This window comes from Dreissena polymorpha, chromosome 15 (genome assembly GCF_020536995.1).
Source record: "Dreissena polymorpha isolate Duluth1 chromosome 15, UMN_Dpol_1.0, whole genome shotgun sequence".
Taxonomy (NCBI): Eukaryota; Metazoa; Mollusca; class Bivalvia; order Myida; family Dreissenidae; genus Dreissena; species Dreissena polymorpha.
The window spans coordinates 3,005,585-3,026,552 of NC_068369.1; the positions used below are offsets into that span (position 1 = coordinate 3,005,585).

The 20,968-nt window shown below is 35.3% G+C and overlaps 1 protein-coding gene across 1 annotated transcript in view; it reads left to right on the forward strand.

Annotated features, from left to right (window-relative positions):
* Nucleotides 1–685: 685 nt before the first annotated feature.
* Nucleotides 686–20,968, forward strand: part of LOC127860780 (nephrin-like) — a 61,123-nt gene continuing 40,840 nt past the window's right edge. The window contains exons 1-2 of the mRNA XM_052399058.1: nt 686–753; nt 2,832–3,449. Of these exons, the coding sequence (XP_052255018.1) occupies nt 696–753; nt 2,832–3,449 (676 nt within the window). The 5' untranslated portion in view covers nt 686–695. The remainder of the gene's footprint in view (nt 754–2,831; nt 3,450–20,968) is intronic.

The window sequence follows — 20,968 nt, forward strand, 5'->3', positions numbered from 1 at the left end:
GTCACTTTAACATTCAATAAATTTCAAGTCATGTTGACTGACACCAAATCTGAAAATTGATTAAGAACTCAAAAACCAAAATGTATCAAGCTCTCTGGTGTCTGCATTTTCTTGCTATAATTGTGTATTGCAATCTCTCCATGTACGTGTTATTGGATTTTACGTTTGTTTATATTGTAGATAAAACTTGGCGAGTTTCGAGCTTTATTGGCGAGGCTCAGCTTGTATGTGGCGAACAAATTGAACACATTCTCGTTTAATATTATAAAGTTAATTAATAAACCTCGGTAAAATATAAGAAAACATAGTTACCCCTTTAATTCTAACCCTTATGATTTGATATTAATGAAACCCAGTAAGAACATTATTATTGACACTTTGCCGGACAGGTGTGATTCTTTATATAATTAAAATACATAACTTATAAACCCCCAAAACACATTTAAATAGGGGACATAAGGGTTAGGTAAAATGATTTGGCTGTACATCACACTGAGGATATAGCGTTTAAACCGTTAAGTTTAAAACATATATGACTTATGTCACTGAACTGAGCTCCGATATACGCGTAGTATGTTGATATTGCACAGTAAACTGACACTTTAATACATATCTATACACAGACGTTGTAAATTACACACTTGATTTTAAACTTCCTCATTGATCATAGTAAAGTTAACTCTTGGCGTGTTGAGATGTGTTGTTTAAGATTTAAAACTGTTTTGACGAGTATATGGATTACTTGCTCATTTGGTAATGCTTTGTTGTTACGTAATCAGGTTGTATATATTTTTTAAACCACGTATTACTATTATAGATGCGAGGGTACTTTTGTTTTTTAGCCTAATATATGGTTTGAACTTATACGATATGTTCTGACGCATGTTATTATGGTGCGTCTGTGTGTATGTTTGCGTTTTATAATATGTTACATTATTGTAAAACTGAGTATGATATTCGAATAATCGTGTTATTGCATGAGAAATGTGCATAACAAATAAGTTAGTTTTAATAGTAAAATCATACGTTGGTAATAAGTATCGACAACCAATATCAATAGAAACCGTACTTTTTAATAAAATAGTTTTATTCGGTTAAACATGGATGCAATTTTTCAATAACATTGTTGTGTTGTGAGGTAATCTACTGCTGCGGTAGTTCTATAATTGCTGTATATATATATAAGAATTTTACTGAAAATAATAAAACAAAGCTCAGTTAAAGAACACAATAACAAATTGTGTAAAATATGGCTTTGCAGGTGTATGACCATTGACAATTTCTGCTACATGTATGGGATTTATTCAACAAAAATAGTATATCAGCCAACCAACAATGAGCATGTGCAAAGGCAAAGTTATATTGACCAACCAAAAAATTGAATACAGGGTTTTGTTTGATTTGCAGGTATCTATCAATATATGTGAATGTTTGTTAGAAGAGACACAATCTGAGCATAGATTTGGATGGATACTTTAGGCTAGTTATTGAGGAGAGTGGGAAATGGACGGACATAGGAAAGCATCCAGTCATGTAGTCATTTACGGAATAAAACAGTTTTTATCTTACTTAATCACGAATGAATTTGTGAATGTATTTGTTTTGTATATTTGGAGAAAAGAACTAAAAGTTAAGAAATTGGAACGGATAATAAAATGGACTTCAATTCATCTATGACTTTGTTGTTGTATATTTTATTATACGGATGAATTGACAATATTAGAGTGGGACCGACTTGCAAACATAATAATGCTGCATTCAGTTAGATAATGCGATTCACTTCATAACGGCAAATTGCGCATGACATTGTTAATCGAACGACTATGCAACAGCCATTTGAACGCGGAAGAATGCACATGTTTTGCCAACTCTTGGTGAAACTTGCTAAGAACTTTAAAAAGTTGTATACACTGTACCTCCGATATAACGCCGATGACGGGGTCCAAGCTACAAGACCGCGATATAAACCGATCCCTGCGAGTTTTTCCCTTCTTTATAGAATATCAGAAAATGGCACTTTTCCATTTCGGAAATAACTACAAATTTCCCAATTTCTGTTAAAATAATTCCCAATTGCACTGTTTTTCAAAAAAAAATTTTTGATAATCAGGTTACTGAGCTGTCAACCAAACGTTATTATTATTTGTAAGAGCATGAAGATATAAGTGAAGTGTACCTGTGCTTCTATTCTAGAAGATAATTTGATCTGATTATAAATTTATGCCTTTGTTTGTATGTATGAGTATGTTAATATGGTATGTGTGTGTTTGTGAATGTGTGTGCGTGCACGCTCGGGTGTACGTGTGTGTGTGCGGGTGTGCGTACGAATGTGCCTGTGTGTACGCTGGTGCATACATTTGTTAATGTAAATGAATAATTTAGTTTAAAGAAAGAATTTTATAAAGACGTGTTGAAAAACACAAATTGTGTTATTGTTTGTGTGTTTTAATGTGTGTGTGCATGCATATATGCTTTTGTTTTTAAACATTTACTTCAAAACAATAGCCTCCTAACATCGTGTTTCTCATTATTTGAAACCCATTTTGATATTCAAATTATCGTGTTTTTGTAGTAAGAATATTTAAAACAAATAAGTTCTTTTACTTATATAATTATATCTTTTTTTATTAACCACCAATAAAAAAACGTACTTGTTTGGTGATTTTGAAGATGCATATTTTTTAATAACATTGATCTGTTGCTAGTTAATCAGAAGCTCTGTTAGGTCTTCAAATGCTTATTATATAATTGGTCTACTAAACATAATCAAATGAAGCCCATTCTATTAAAATGTTTAAACTCACAATGATTACTTGTATATGGCTTTGCAGGTGTATGCTCAGCATTGACCGTCCTAAGTGGGAGTAACACAACTTTGTCATGCGTTGAGACAGTCGGAGATTATCCAAGATGGAAAGGACCTCCAAATTTAGTGTATAATCTTCAAGGAAAACCTGCTTTTAACCTCAATATTGGTGAAGATAAGTTAAACCGCCTTGATTGGGCTAGCAACAAAATTGATCTACTGCTGTTTAATGTGAAGAAATCAGATGAAGGAACATATTCATGCATATATGATGGAGGTAATGAAATTCACCAATCATCATTGGATCTTTCAGTTGTAATACAACCATCTACGCCTGTTATATCTAATACAGAGTCTGGTGATATCGTCCGAGGTTCAGAGGGGACAACTCTCACGTTGTCATGTACATCTCCGGGAGGATACCCAGAGCATACTGTGAACTGGTACAGAGGAACAACGTCTAACGCTGCGCTGCCATCGGGAACTCCGTCTGTGACAGAGAGTAATGGATTGTACAATGTGGTACGACAGGTTGCATTCACTCCAACAGGTGCAGATGATGGAGTCTTATACATTTGTCAGACATTTTATCAAGGTTATCCGCAAGCCTCACAATCCAGCAGTGTACGCCTTCTGCTTAATCGTAAGTTATGTAGAGATATATTTGCTGCCTTTGTAATGATTTTTTGTAGTCATTTAAAGAGGATTATTAACAAGGTTTACAAGGAAGTTGAAAATCCTGGTTATAAGATCGAGGTATGGCAGGCTGGCAGGCAGCGTAGAACAGGTGGTATCTAGCCGATAAGTGTAGTTTGCAATACCCATGCAAAAGACGTCGGACCTTTGACATACCTGATACAATTAGCTGAGGTCCGATAATATTTCCAAAACTGTCGGACCTTATGTCCAATAAAAAAGCAGCAAAACTTTGGAAAAAAAATTAACAGGAAATTGTAAAAAAACAACTTAGGACTTGTTTATATTTATTTTACTTCAACATTTTATTTAAATTTAAAATAAAACAGATGTTAGCAACAAGTCGAAATGTGATTATCGTTTATTTTGTATTAATATTTGCTCTATGTCTTGACTTCACTGGCTACGAAATTTCTAAGCGGGATCACAAAATTACAGCCACTGCTAAGAAAATTCATAGTGAGTAAGCACTAATCATTTTCGTAGTTATTATCCCCCGCCAGAGGCGGAGGGATATTGTTTTGGCGTTGTCCGTCCGGCTGTCCGTCCGTCCGGCACTTTTGTGTCCGGAGCCATATCTTGGAAGTTCTTTGGTGGATTTCATTTAAACTTGGTATGAGTATATATATGCATAAGAGGATGATGTACGCCAAATGGCATTGTACACCATCTGTTAAAAACAGACTTATGGCCCTTTGTATCTTGAAAAAATGCTTTTTAGTGTCCGGAGCCATATCTTAGAAGTTCTTTGGCGGATTTCATTGAAACTTGGTATGAGTATATATAGAGAATAACAGGTTACTGTCCCATCGTTTTGTAATATATCAGGCGAGACTTAGAATAATATAACGGCGAGGCTTGCCGAGCCGTTATTTAATTCGTGCCGAGCCTGATATATTACACAACGATGGGACAGTAACCTGTTTTTCTGTTTATCATACCACATTTTCCTAAAAATCTGCAAAACAATCCATTTCTTTGTATTTAATATGTACGGATCCCCGCTGATTTTGCTGATCCGGCTTTTACACGTTGACATACATGTAGAAACGGCGTTCGAAAAGACAACACGAATAATCGCTTATTATAAACATCGTATAGAGAAAAAAAGTTGTTTGCACTACGAATGGGAAGAGTATAACCGCTTTAATTATAAACGTCTTGAATTGGAGATCAGGAATGGACTGCAGCGACAAATTTAATCTAAGCACACACTTCACCGAATAGTTTGGAGACGCCATTTTGGAGATGTGTATTGAAATTGACATTTTGATGATGGTGTCAATAATGACATAAGCGTGTTAAATCGTTTGTTTAAATAGTTGAGGATAAGCATACAGTTATCATTTGTCTTGACTTTCTTTGCAAAATTTGCGAGTGCAAAGACTATATCGATATTTAAGATTTATTGCCCCATTGATGACGTCATTAACTTATGCAGTGCGGGCTGTTGTGATTTTTTAAAAATAAACGTTTTTGTGATTTATGACTTTAAACTAGAATAAAATATGAACGTTCTTGGTATCAAATTGTTTGTTTTGTTGAACCTGATTCATGTTGAAATTGTTGACTTTATTGAAAATCCCACGTAACTCCAAACATTGACTGATACAAGAACTTCCTGTTGACCATGATATAAAAAAAATATCAGGCAACGTAATATCAGGCAGATATCAATGCGGTGGTATGATAAATATGCATAAGAGGATGATGCACGCAAAATGGCATTGTACACCATCTTTTAAAAACAGACTTATGGCCCTTTGTATCTTGAAAAAATGCTTTTTACTATAGGCATTTTTGTGTCCGGAGCCATATCTTGGAAGTGCTTTGGCGGATTTCATTTAAACTTTGTATGAGTATATATATGCATAAGAGGATGATGCACGCCAAATGGCATTGTACACCATCTGTTAAAACCAGGCTTATGGCCCTTTGTATCTTGAAAAAATGCTTTTTACTATAGGCATTTTTGTGTTCGGAGCCATATCTTGGAAGCGCTTTAGCGGATTTCTTTGAAACTTGGTATGAATATATTCCCGGGCCAGAGGCGGAGGGATATTGTTTTGGCGTTGTCTGTCCGTCCGGCTGTCCGTCCGGCACTTTTGTGTCCGGAGCCATATCTTGGAAGTGCTTTGGCGGATTTCATTTAAACTTAATATGAGTATATATATATGCATAAGAGGATGATGCACGCCAAATGGCATTGTACACCATCTGTTAAAAACAGACTTATGGCCCTTTGTATCTTGAAAAAATGCTTTTTACTATAGGCACTTTTGTGTCCGGAGCCATAACTTGGAAGCGCTTTGGCATATTTCATTTAAACTTGGTATGAGTATATATATGCATAAGAGGATGATGCACGCCAAATGGCATTGTACACCATCTGTTAAAAACAGACTTTTATCCCCCGCCAGAGGCGGAGGGATATTGTTTTTGCGTTGTCCGGCCGTCCGCCCGGCTGTCCGTCTGTCCGTCCGTCCGTCCGGCCGGAACTTTTGTGTCAGGAACCATATCTTGGAAGTTCTTTGATTGATTTCATTTAAACTTGGTATGAGTATATATATGCATAAGAGGATGATGCACGCCAAATTGCATTGTACACCATCTGTAAAAAACAGACTTATGGCCCTTTGTATCTTGAAAAAATGCTTTTTAGTGTCCGGAGCCATATCTTGGAAGTTCTTTGGCGGATTTCATTGAAACTTGGTATGAGTATATGTATGCATAAGAGGATGATGCACGCAAAATGGCATTGTACACCATCTGTTAAAAACAGACTTATGGCCCTTTGTATCTTGAAAAAATGCTTTTTACTATAGGCACTTTTGTGTCCGGAGCCATATCTTGGAAGTGCTTTGGCGGATTTCATTTAAACTTGGTATGAGTATATATATGCATAAGAGGATGATGCACGCCAAATGGCATTGTACACCATCTGTTAAAACAGACTTATGGCCCTTTGTATCTTGAAAAAAATGCTTTTTACTATAGGCACTTTTGTGTCCGGAGCCATATCTTGGAAGTGCTTTGTCGGATTTCATTTAAACTTGGTATGAGTATATATATGCATAAGAGGATGATGCACGCCAAATGGCATTGTACACCATTTGTTAAAAACAGACTTATGGCCCTTTGTATCTTGAAAAAATGCTTTTTACTATAGGCATTTTTGTGTCCGGAGCCATACCTCGGAAGCGCTTTGGTGGATTTCTTTGAAACTTGGTATGAATATATTCCCGCGCCAAAGGCGGAGGGATATTGTTTTGGGGTTGTCCGTCCGTCCGGCTGTCCGTCCGGCACTTTTGTGTCCGGAGCCATATCTTGGAAGTGCTTTGGCGGATTTCATTTAAACTTGATATGAGTATATATATATATATGCATAAGAGGATGATGCACGCCAAATGGCATTGTACACCATCTGTTAAAAACAGACTTATGGCCCTTTGTATCTTGAAAAAATTCTTTTTACTATAGGCACTTTTGTGTCCGGAGCCATAACTTGGAAGCGCTTTGGCATATTTCATTTAAACTTGGTATGAGTATACATATGCATAAGAGGATGATGCACGCCAAATGGCATTGTACACCATCTGTTAAAAACAGACTTATGGCCCTTTGTATCTTGAAAAAATGCTTTTTACTATAGGCAATTTTGTCTCCGGAGCCATATCTTGGAAGCGCTTTGGCATATTTGATTTAAACTTGGTATGAGTATCCCCTGCCAGAGGCGGAGGGATATTGTTTTTGCGCTCGTATGTAAACGTTGAATGTTTTTGTGGAAAACGCACGACTTATTAATTCACCTAAATAAATTGTGAAGGCTTAATAACCTTCCTTTGTCTTAGTTTTGTGTTATTGTCCTCCATCCGTCCATCTATCATTATGGTCATCCGTCCAATTTGCACCCATCCTCAAACAAAGCATATGTTGCGGGGGATACCTTGGGCCTTTCAGGCCCTCTTGTTTAACAATAAGTGAGCGGCATTTAAAAAATAAACAAAACTATTATAAAGACGATATAGTCACGAGAAATACCTGTTTTGGCGCTAATGTGTTGCCATCTTAATTGTCACGTGATTACCCCCTTTGAGAGTACTAGTGTTTCATATTGCTGGTTTCAATTACTTGTAATGTATGAAATCAAAGTGCTGGAGGCACTGAAGTTGTTTGCTATTGCATAATTTAAGACGCAATTCATTTTTCAAAATTAATCGCAAGTTTGAATTGAACACACGTCATTCACATTTATGAAGAGTGTGTTTTAACTCACGGGTCGAGCTTTGTGTGCACTTTTTATCATCCTATTTATTTCATAGAGATAACTTATAAAAAATGAAAACATCATGGCCTTTTTTGGAAGTTCTGAAAGCATAGAAAGTATGATGAAAATGGTAGTGAGAACTGAATATAAAGACAATTTGCAATCACCATCATATTCAATGATTATTGTTGGAATATCGAATACCTTTCTCACTAAGAATATAATTTCATGATGAAAATTCACTTTACAAAACTTAAGATTTTTGAAATCATATACAAATTCAAAATATACAAGAAGATTATTGATGAAAATAAATAATGAATAAATCTGCGAGCAATAAATTTTACTTTTTTGTTGTTTATGCATTACCTGTAACCCTAGCAGTTCACACGGTGTTAACAACTCTTACCTAAAGGCTAAACATAGGTATAGAGCACTAATGCGCTTTTTTGGCGTAGCTGTTTTACTCAGCTTTTCATCTTAATGACTTTTACATAACGCCAGCAGACACGCATGAATATTTTCGAATATTTCACTGGCTGATTCAAGATAAAACTCTGAACTTTGGCTACATCGCTGTTCAGTGTAAGGAATTCCGGACTACTCTCTGAATGTTCAAACGACACAAATTGTGGCCCAGTTACAATTACCCGTTAAAATCTATCTAAAAAAATTTCACTTTTGCATTCAAGATGAGAAAACAACCATTACCAACATAGTATAGTGTCACGATAAAAAAATAATCTTTTAATTAACTAACCACAATGTTTGCCATAATTGGTCAGCATGTCTGGAAGTCGTTCCAGAATGCCTGGATAGGCTTCCATTATTTACAAGTTTGCTATTTTGAATTCAATTTTGTGTCTAAAAGAATTGTGCTAAAATGTGCCATTTACAATTCGCAATGAGATTTTTAATGACCCTCGTCATGCGAAAGTGCACGGGTGTACTTTGTCCAGGGTTTTCCATGGAAATCCATGGAAAATATGAGGCTGGAGTATTCAAACTAAGTTTCCAGCCTTTTCCAGCGTCAATATTTAAAAAAAAGGGTGGAAAATTGTCCATGGTATGTGGAAATAGCCTGGAATAGTTTCCATGGTTTTCCAGGCTCCCTGGAATAATTACCATGGAACAATTTCCAGGGTTTTCCAGCCAGAATGGAATAAATACCGTCCGAATACTCTATGTAATCTGGAAAACCATGGAAAACCATGGATTTATTTCCAGTGTTTTCCAGATTACATGGAGTATTCGGACGGTATTCTTTCCATGCTGGCTGGAAAACCCTGGAAAATGTTCCAGGGTTTTTCCATGTTTAATATTCCATGGATGCCTGGTATAACATGGAAAATTGTCCAGCGTTTACCATGGTCACTGAATAGCAAAAGAAATTTCTGGTCTAAAAACAATATTCATGTATTAAATGAATACAATACTCACAGCTTAAGTAAATCATAATTTAAGGTTAGATTAAAACAAAACAAAAAATCAACATAATGCCTTAGTTTCTTCGATGTATTATTTTGTTCACAATTCATCAAAATATAACATTAGATTACAAATTGTGTTACATTTATTTAACAAATTATTCAGATCAAACAAGTGTTGTTTAATACATGCTTACAAAGCCTCTAGGTCCATTATCATAAATCAGGCCCTTACATAACAGAACAGGCGCTACTTTAAAAGTTAAAAAGTATAATGCAACCTTCACAACATGTATTCAAAGTAACAAAATACAAGCAAGTCAAGTCATATACAGTAACAATTCACGAACCCTGTACAAACGATATACAAGAAACAAAATGAAAAATTTAAGTTATTTTAGCTGCTTCATGTATGTCACAATATATGTAGCTGCCTATGAGCACAAGGATACTATTTTTATGTCCCCCACTATAGTAGTGGGGGACATATTGTTTTTGCCCTGTCTGTTGGTTGGTTGGTCTGATGGTTGGTTGGTTGGTTTGCGCCAACTTAAACATTTTGCAATAACTATTGCTATTTTGAATATAGCAACTTGATATTTGGCATGCATGTGTATCTCATGGAGCTGCACATTTTGAGTGGTGAAAGGTCAAGGTCAAGGTCATCCTTCAAGGTCAGAGGTCAAATATATGTGGCCAAAATCGCTCATTTTATGAATACTTTTGCAATATTGAAGATAGCAACTTGATATTTGGCATGCATGTGTATCTCATAGAGTTGAACATTTTGAGTGGGGAAAGGTCAAGGTCAAGGTCATCCTTCAATGTCAGAGGTCAAATATATGTGGTCCAAATCGCGTATTTTATGAATACTTTTGCAATATTGAAGATAGCAACTTAATATTTGGCATGCATGTGTAACTTATGGAGCTGCACATTTTGAGTGGTGAAAGGTCAAGGTCATCCTTCAAGGTCAGAGGTCAAATACATGTGGCCCAAATCGCTTATTTTATGAAAACTTTTGCAATATTGAAGATAGCAACTTGATATTTGGCATGCATGTGTAACTTATGGAGCTGCACATTTTGAGTGGTGAAAGGTCAAGGTCAAAGTCATCCTTCAAGGTCAAATATATGGGTCAAAATTGCTCATGTAATGTAACTTATGCAATATTGAAGCTAGCAATTTTATATTTGACATGCATGTGTATCTCATGGAGCTGCACATTTTGAGTGGTGAAGGGTCAAGGTCAAGGTCATCCTTCAAGGTCAAACGTCATATAGGGTGACATTGTGTTTCACAAACACATCTTGTTCTCACTTTCACTTTAATGCAATTTAGGTGCTTAATTTCATTAAAATACTTTTATATAATTTTATTGTTCAAAGAAATTCAGAACATAATGCATGTACATGTATTACTTTCCAAGTGACAATTTAAAATATAATTGCAAGTCTAAAACTTGTGTAGGCAGCGTAGTAAATTATAAGTACCCAGGTGGGATAAAATTACCGTTTTTAAAAACTTTTTTGTTAATTAGCTGGGCTTCAGTAGGTCGTGGATCTTTTATAGAACTTGTACTGCTGTTATACTGTACGGCTCCTGCATGATCTCTGAAAGAAAAACAAAGCAAACAATATTACAAGAAAGTCATAAGTTTTTTACATTCATCTGTAAAAGTAAATGTGCAGCCATCATATGATTGAATATCTATACTTCAATGCTCATTCATATTTTAATATATTTTAGATATTTCATATCACTGCTCAATTCGGTACATCTGGCTTTTTTGTATTTGAGCGAACATTTACGATCCTAAGTAGTTAGCAATTATTTCTTTTCCATTTACTGAAATTTATTCTCTTAAAGTTTGCAAGCGGGCTTTAATCTTCTTGCAAACAGGCAACCACACAGGAAAACTGAGACTTTCAAGTGAATAAATTGGTGATTTAACTTATATTTTTATATTACTCCCTTTTATTTTGAAATTTATATTGTTGTTTTCTTAAATGCCCCAAAACGGGGTACACTAGCATGTATTTGGAAACTCAAACATATATAGGAATTTTATATTCAGATATTGCTATATGAAAGTTATGCTAATTTGCTAATTCATATAAAAATAACCTGTAATTGAAACTAGACCAAAATATTGGATACCAAAAAGACAAAATACTTTCAGGTGGTTAACACTAAATTACTTATATGAGCCCGGGGCATAACAATATTTACCGTGAATTTGTGGCCATGTTAGTCCTCTTGGTAAATGCGCCAAAAGAGCCGCTTTGCTGTCTTGGGTTATTTCCTTGCCAAACTCTTCCATGAACTGGTCAGCTACAGTTAAAGCACATAATGAAAATGTATATAGAAAATAATTCAAGTATTGTTTTAAATATTTAGTAAAATGGTCTTTAAATAATAACTTACAATGAAGTTAATACATCACAAAGCATAGCATAACAAAATTTGTTGGTATGATTAGTACAAATTTATTATTGCTATAATTAGAATGATGTGTAATTCTATTGGTATGAAAATGCACAATGAAACCTAAAAAACAATGCTATTGGTTTAATTAATTTATTTATAAACATTAACAGCATTAATGAGCATTGAGTTCTCATCATGCACAGCACATAACTCCCTTAGCCTCAGTTCCCTAGCCATGCATTATAAACTTCCGATACTACATTCAAGCTTATTAATATCTCCACATAGGACTTCCTTTATCAAGCTGCAAACTGCACTTAGTGAAAATGTGTGTGACAGCATTAATGAGCATTGAGTTCTCATCATGCACAGCACATAACTCCCTTAGCCTCAGTTCCCTAGCCATGCATTATAAACTTCCGATACTACATTCAAGCTTATTAATATCTCCACATAGGACTTCCTTTATCAAGCTGCAAACTGCACTTAGTGAAAATGTGTGTGACAACTGCTTTTAAACTTCTATATTTGCCATACTTTTACCTAAAATGTCACATAAAAAAGGTCTACAATGATGACATAAGAAGAATAAATTTAAAGAAATATTTAGAAATAATGAAAAGCACAAACCTTCAGTTGTTGGTCTATTCCTAGACAGACTTCTGAAACACTTGTATGCATCACTTTTTAACAACATTTCATGTCACTTTCCAAATGATATCCATACATTATTATTTTAAGAAATTCTTGTTAATGGAAAAACTCATTAACTCTACTGTTTGTGAAATTAAATTAACTTTATTTTAACAACAAGTTTAACCTGCATATTTTCTACAATACGCCTACTCCAAAATTTAAATCTAACAGTTAAACTTTCTGTATTTGAACTCAGCCAATCAGAAAAGGCTGTTTTATAACCAATAGATTAGCCGCAGACATATCTGACTCACACACAGGCTTATCAGATAGTTTGTTAATTGCAAACCTGGACTGTAGTTAAATATTGAGTGTGTATACAACTTGAACAGGGTTAAGGAATTTAAACTTGTAGACGTTGCTTTGAAAGTTACTACTATTACTTCTACTACTACTACTACTACTACTACTACTACCACTTCTTCTGCAAAATTACTACTACTATTACAACAGCCACAACAACAACAACAAATACTACTACTACTACTACTACTACTACTACTACTACTACTACTACTACTACTACTACTACTACTACTACTACTTCTACTACTGCTACTGCTACTTCTACTTCTACTACTACTATTACTACTACTACTTCTACTACTACTACTACTACTACTACTACTACTACTACTACTACTACTACTACTACTACTACTACTACTACTACTACTACTGTTGCTACTACTGCTACTACTACTACTACTACTGCTTCAACTACTACTACTGCTTCAACTACTACTACTACTACTGCTACTGCTGCTGCTACTGCTACTGCTGCTGCTGCTACTACTCCTGCTGCTGCTGCTACTACTACTACTGCTACTGCTGCTGCTGCTACTACTACTACAACTCCTGCTGCAGCGACTACTACTACTACTGCTGCTGCTGCTGCTGCTGCTGCTGTTACTACTACTACTACTACTTCTACCACTACTACTACTACTACTACTACTACTACTACTACTACTACTACTACTACTACTACTAGTACTTCAACTGCTGCTTCTACTGCTACTACTGATGCTGCTGATGCTGATTCTGCTACTACTGCTGCTGCTGCTACTTCTACTACTTCTACTACTACTACTTCTACTACTGCTACTGCTGCTGCTGCTAATGCTACTTCCTTAACTACTACTACTACTGCTGCTACTAGTATTGTTATTATTATTTATACTACTATTGCTACCATTACTGCTACTATTCCTGTAAATGCTAAAACAACAACACAATAATAACTGCTACTACTGCTACTGTCACTTAAATTTGCACCAATAGTATAATTATCAGTAGTTTAACTGCTTGTTCAACTTATACAACAACCACTTTTACTTCTACTCCTACAACATATTCTACTGCCAGCACCAGCATTACTACTTCTACTACTACTACTACTATAACTACTACTATTTCTGCCCAAACTATGCACATTGTTTTATGTTTTATTCATATGTTGTGTAAATTGTTGAACTCTGATTTACTTTGAATAAAATGTGTTGCATTTTTATAAGTTTTTTTCTCCTCTTATAAAATCTAAGTTTTTTCCAGGGTCAGCTGAAAATGTTAGAGTCTTTTCCATGCTTAAAAAATTCTATGTTCCACTTTCCATGCTATCTGGAAATATTTTCCATGGTTATCCAGCCTAAATCCAGCGTTTTCCAATCCTTTTCCATTCTTTTCCATCCAAGGCTGGAAAATGCTTGGAAAACAAGTCCACGTTTAATGGACATTTCTAGAACAAAACCCTGGAAAACCCTGGAAACTGTTTCAAATTCCAGGGATTTCCAAGGAATTCCATGTTATACCATGGATTTTCAGCATAAGTTCCATGATTACCCTGGACAATGTACACCCGGGTAATGTGTTTTACAACAATACAATGCTAAATATTATTTTTAATTAATTTAACAAGAATTATGCCATCATATTGACTAATGAATTAAGCATGAGCGCAATGATTCTCGATACTGTTAAACATCGAATCAAATAGCAACGCCAGACAAACCACTAAAACAGGTTTGTTCGAAGAATGCGCGTTTAAATATTTAAAATATATACGGATACTTCGCGTGTGGCCGGTTGACTCATATGTTTTAATTTCACTTCCATTCTTCTTTTGGTTTTCTGTTTTGTATCTATACGTTTATGACCAGCAATATGTAATAATGTTAAATAAGCCGCGAAAACTCCGAGTATCATCCCGTACTGCGTTTGCTGCAGCTAAGAACTGCACAGAAAAAGACATTCGCTATCTTTGATCTCATTCATTGAAGTCTTTACCTTTCATTAACTGCAACCACAATCAACGCCGTATATCTTTTTTTAAAGATATTTCTTGTTTAGAATATAACAAACTAAAACATGATTGTTTGTGACCTAGTTTTTATGAAGACAAGAAATGAAAAGACATTACAGATTGGGTTATATACTGTAGTGTTGCAATAAAATATCACCCCATCAATGTCTTTAATAAATATTCATGGGATATTCAATGTGTGTGTTGTAGTTTTTTTTCCAGATTTATAAAAATTTGCACAGTTGCCAATCCAAAATTTTTCTTGTAATTGATAAACAAATAAAAGTCACTGCCATATCAAAAGCTGAAAGTTGGTTCTCCATTTAAAAAGCGTTCCCAAACTATTTCCAAAGAAACAAAATAACGGGAACAGGCTTCATTGCCATAATAATCCAAATAAATTTGGAAAAGTCACATCAACATGAGTCTGGTAGTTAACTTTTTAGTTATTGACATATAAGTTTTGTATTTTTAAGGCTTTCAATGCAGTCAAGCTAAACTAAAATGACGAAAACATATCTTGTGGTCTGGTGGTTTAGCTAATTTTCTTAGAGGCCATATTTTTTCAATTTTTGAATACCTGACTTTGCACAATTTTATGAACATTGCAAGAATTAACAGATTTTACCATTTGTTGTGTTACACTTATCTCCATCCATTTAGCAGGTAAATAGTTCTTTAAAGGTTGAAGTCATTCCATTTTGTGAAAAAAAAGTTATCGTCGTACTTTAAATATACCATTCAATTTTTTTCACCAATATCTTCATTAAATATTGTGTAAATGGGAAAAACACTTGAAACAGCAAATGCTTATCTGTATATATCTTTTCAAATATCATAAACATGAATTATTCTAAGGGATGGGAACAATATCTTACAATGATATTCGAATATTAGTTTGCCATTATTCAAATATATTAAAAAAAATATGTTTAAACATTAGATTTAAATGCATGGGTAAAAGTGTAGAAGAAAAATGAAGACTGAAAAAACAAGCAAATTCGTTGAATTGATTTCCCCCGCCTAATAAATTTTGTTTGTAAAACTAAAGGAAAAGGTATAAGTGTAGGCTTGTGCCTGATAATTGAGAACAATTACATCAGGACATTTTGAGAATCCGTTTTAGTATGGTAGAATCCTTACCAAATAAGGCATATTTTAATCAAAATGTGTGATTTTGACCTTTGTGTGTGACTGTGAGCATGACCCTAGCAAATTGGATCTTATATTTGACACTCTGGTAGATAATGGAGAACAATTGTGGACAGTTATTACAGAATCCCTTCATGCATAGTAAAGGAATTACTAAATAATGAATAATTCATCAAATTTGTGACCTTTGACCTCAATGTGTGACCTTGACCTTAGCCCTTAGAATTATGGGTGTGAAGCACCCCCAGATGAGAACAACTATGGCAAGTTTCATGGCTCTGGCTCATGTGTTAATGGAGATAAAGCTCTAAGCTTTTATTAAAAAGCATTTTTTCAAGATGCAAAGGGCTATAACTCCGTTATTAACAGATGGTGTACAATGCCATGTGGCATGCATTATCCTCTTATCCATATATATACTCATACCAAGTTTCAAAGAAATCCGCCAAAGCACTTCCAAGATATGGTTCTGGACACAAAAGTGCCGGACAACCAGACAACACATAAATAATAACCCTCCGCCTATGGCGGGAGATACATACTGGGGGCTAAAATGCCCCCAGTCACGTCCAGGGCAACGCTCTGGTCAGGGGCCCAGGGCAGGGGGGCCCAGGTGGCCAGAGGCTCCTGGAAGCATGGAAAATAGCATTTTAGATGGCTAAGAAATGCACTATTCTGGCTTCAAATTAAAATAAATTAAAGTCCAAAAATGAATGTTAGAATGAGTGAGAAAAAAGATACAAACAAGCAAACAAAAATCTATTTCATCATAAACATTTAACATGTCTCATACACCATATGGTATTTCTTTAATATACAGCTGCATTCCTTTTTTGGCCTCAATGTCTTCATAAGCTTCAAAGCAAAAACAAATATTGCAAGGTCAAATTGCAAAGAATTCAAATAAGAACCAATTCATGGAAACTTTACATATATCACTATATTGATTTATAAAAACAAAACTTGATTGTTTGGTAAAGACACACATCAATATATGGATTGTTGGAATACATTTCACTATACACTATAAACACACCTTGATGATAAAAACTTGATTGAGAATTAATTATTGAAAACACGTATCACTACACTTAGCCGTAAAAGCAATTGCCTCTATGGTATTCAAACAATTTATATTCTATCCCATTGCTTGGAGCTTGCCGAGTCTTGTTTTCGCTGTCTTTTCCTGCCCAAGTTATCTTTATGAAGCACCTTCATTTTTAGTAAAATAAGGTTTGGCACACGCTTAGCTCTTGAACTGAATCACATAATCACTTTTGTGATCTTTGTTGCTGTTTCAGCCACTTTTATTGTTCAGATAAAGTTTGTAAGTACAACGGCATCAAATCGGCATTTATTCAAAATCTTTTCATCTGCCTACTTACTATATGTCATAGTTATTCAATTTTTTTTCCCCTTTGTAGACTTTATTATGGAAACCTCCTCATAGTCCTCAACTGTGAGACATGTCCTATCTTTCTCTACAATGTCATTCATTATATTGAAACTGGATTCCATGAATTTGCTGAAAATGGTTTAAAGAGCTGTAACCACAGATTTCAAGGCTGGATATATCTGGGACTTTTAAATCTCTCCAAAGCAAAAACCTTTGACCAAAATCCTTTGTCAATATTGTCTGCTGACTTATAGTTATCTGATAAATGTCTAACATCAGTGTCCAAATTAAAGCTGCTGGTTTCTGATGCCAGCTTACCAGATTACTGGTCATTATTGGAGTTGAAGGCAGGTATGCATTCATCCAGCTTTGGAAATGAATTGGCAGTTTGCTGATAACCAACAAATACAGGGTAAAGAACAGTGAGCAATTGCAGGGTTGCATTGGGATTTGGCAGCAAAAGCATCTTCTTTCCTGCCTCCAAATAACCAGTCCGGAGCTTGGAGTTCAGGTTGCGCACCCAGTACTCACATTTTGTATCAAATCTGGCTTTGTTCATTGCAACAAATGCAAAGTCACCTACTCCCAAGTCCTTGTCTGCATTCTGGACAACTCTAACTGTCACATCAAGTTTCACCAGTTTGATTGGGCACTGCAGAAAACACTCAAGCTTTATAAACATAGGCAGGAAGTAATGAGTAAGTTCCACCAGACAACTGTGCAGGGTATGGATTATAAGGTTCTCAGACTGAAAAATCTTTACACATCCAGAGATGTCTCCAAGAGCCCTCGAAACAAATTAAGTTTTGTTTCTGATTCAAATCGCCTGAGGAACAGTAGGTAAGGATTCTGTCCTTGCACTCAAAACTGGTGGCAGACATCTGTTGATTGTCCATGGCAGTTTGTAGAAGAACTATTGATGCCTAGGCTTCATCTGACATTTTATGATTTGTAAACAGCTGGCTTATCAAAGACCTGAAAAAATATACATCACACCATTTTAAATTCATGTACACGAAGTAAAGATTTGCTGTATATACAAATGATGAAATTCTTACTAACAACTACTGTACATTAGCGGCCATAAGTCGAACTAAAAACGCTCCCAAAATTGACTTTAAAATTCAACTCCACTTATGGATGAAGTACTAAATAAAAATTAAACAAGAGGGCCAAGATGGCCCTAGTTCGCTCACCTGAGAGGAGTCGGTTCATTCAATCTTTACCAAATGTCAAACTTCACCTAGATATTGCCCAGACAAACATTCGGATCAAGTTTCGTCATTATTGAACAAAAACTCTGGCAGATGGAGTGTTTTTGTTTTTGTAAGACTTGACCTGGTTACCTTTATTTTGAGTTGACCCACCTAACCAAACATCAAACTTTGCTTACAAAAATAAATATTATGACCAAGATTCATAAAATCTGAAACAAAATTGTGACCTCTAGATTGTTTACAAGGATTTTGTATAATATAAAGAAAATTTGGGCAATCCAAGGGCAAAAATTATGGCATTAATTATGTGATTTTGCTCATTATCAAAATTGACTGAGATCTTTCAGCAACTTTGATAAAGAATGCTTGAGAAATGTGAATGCTAGAGTGTTTACAAACCAAATGTGGACGGACGGACGGCGGACAAAGACCAATCCTAAAACCTCACCTGAGCAATCACTGGTGAGCTAAAAGTGTGTTTCACCGATCTGAGCCATTTTCCAACTTGTCCAAGAAATCAATAAAACCAATGTATTGACCAAGTTTCACGATGATGAGGCAAAAAATGTTACTTCTATCGTGTTCGCTCACAAGGTTTCTCTCTAGTCACATAAGGAAAACTTGACCGATCGGGACCATTTGCAAACTCATCTGAGATATATATAAAACCAATCTTTGCATTAAGATTCATGATGATTGGGCAAATAATGTGACTTCTAGAGTTTTCACAAGCTTTTTTTACTCTATAAATATAAGAAAACTGCCCCGCACCCCCTGGCTGCCATGTTATTCAACTCAACAGATCCATTTTCGAACTCAACTCTCGTATCAATGAAACAAATGTTCTGACAAAATTTCATAAAAATTGGGCCAAAAATGTGACTTCTAGAGCGTTCACATGTTTCCACTATATACAAATTGAGAAAAATGACCCCCACACTGGCAGCAATGTTTTTCCACCGATCAGGACCATTTTCAATCAAGTCCGAGATATCAATACAACCAATTTTTTAACCAACTTTTATGATGATTGGGCAAAAATTGTGACTTCTAGAGTGTTTACAAGGGTTTCTATAGCCAAATAAAGAAAACTGCCCCGCCCACTGGCGGCCATGTTATTCAACGACCTGAACCACTTAAACCCAACCAGCATATCATTAAGGCTAACATTTTGACCAAATTTCATAAAAAATTGGGCCAAAAATGTGACTTCTAGTGTTAAAATGTTTTCACTATATACATATATAGAAAAATGCCCCGCCCACTGGCAGCCATGTTTTTTCACCGATCTGGACCATTTTCATACTCATCCGAGATATCAATACAACCAATGTTTTAACCAACTTTCATGATGATTGGCCAAAAATTGTGACTTCTAGTGTTTACAAAGTTTCTCTATAGCCAATTAAGGAAAACTGCACCACCCACTGGCGGCCATGTTTTTCAACGGACCGGAACAACTTTTGAACTCAACCAACATATCATTAAGACAAACATTTTGACAAAGTTACATGAAGATTGGGCATCAAATGTGACTTCTACAGTGTTCACAAGTTTTTTCTTTTTTTTGACCTCGTGACCTAGTTTTTGACCCAGCATGACCCAGTTTCGAACTCAGTCGATGTATCAATGGGACAAATGTTCTGACCAAGTTTCATGAAGATCGGAGATTAAATGTGGCCTCTGGAGTGTTCACAATTAAAATGTTGAAGAGGGACGACGGACGATGGACAAAAAACAAAACAATTTTTGTTACATTTTTGGGAAATTCGTCTATCAATTTTGGGAAAAAATGACCTTATTTTCAATTGGGAAGGGGCCGAATTTTGGCCCCTGTTATATAAGGGTGAAAAGCCCTGGGTCCCATGTGTCGGTCATGTGATGGAGTGATAGATACCGAAGGAACGCTGTCTAGCTGGGACCTCAAAGCCTCAGGCTCCACGTAATAGCATCACTGGATATGGGATAATCCAGTTTTCCCACTGGTTACTGTAAAGTCGGGGGCATCAATGCTCATAAGTTTCTTAAAGATTTTACCCTACACTATACTCAGATAACATAATCTGAGAAGAGTATGTTGTCTTTGGCATGGGTGATACACTTGCTCTTATGTGGCGTAGTAAAGCAAGAAGTAACTGCAGACTGCTTTTTCATCTTTTCCTCTCTTAATGGACAAATAACATGATTATACGGGACAGGCATTTTGAAGTATTTCAAATAGAGGCAATTTGTATGTTTCTTTAATCTGCATACAACTTGTATTAGACATAGACACATCTATTTTTTCATTTTCATTTATATATTTTTTTCTTATATTTGTTTGTAGTTCATCAACATTTTGAAGAAAAAAAGTTAAGGTTTATTTAAATAAGTCAGCATGCGAAAATATAAAGCTTACCTTTTTTCCCATCACCATCACGATGATTCTGCAAATTTGATGTAGTGGTCTTATTGTCTTGAGCGTATTAAATAATTCCCAAAACGAGAGAGTTTTGCTTTAAATCAATAATATTAAGAATCTAAATTGTAGATGTGTCTAAACCATGTAGCAAATTTGTAATGAGCACTCTCCAGCATAA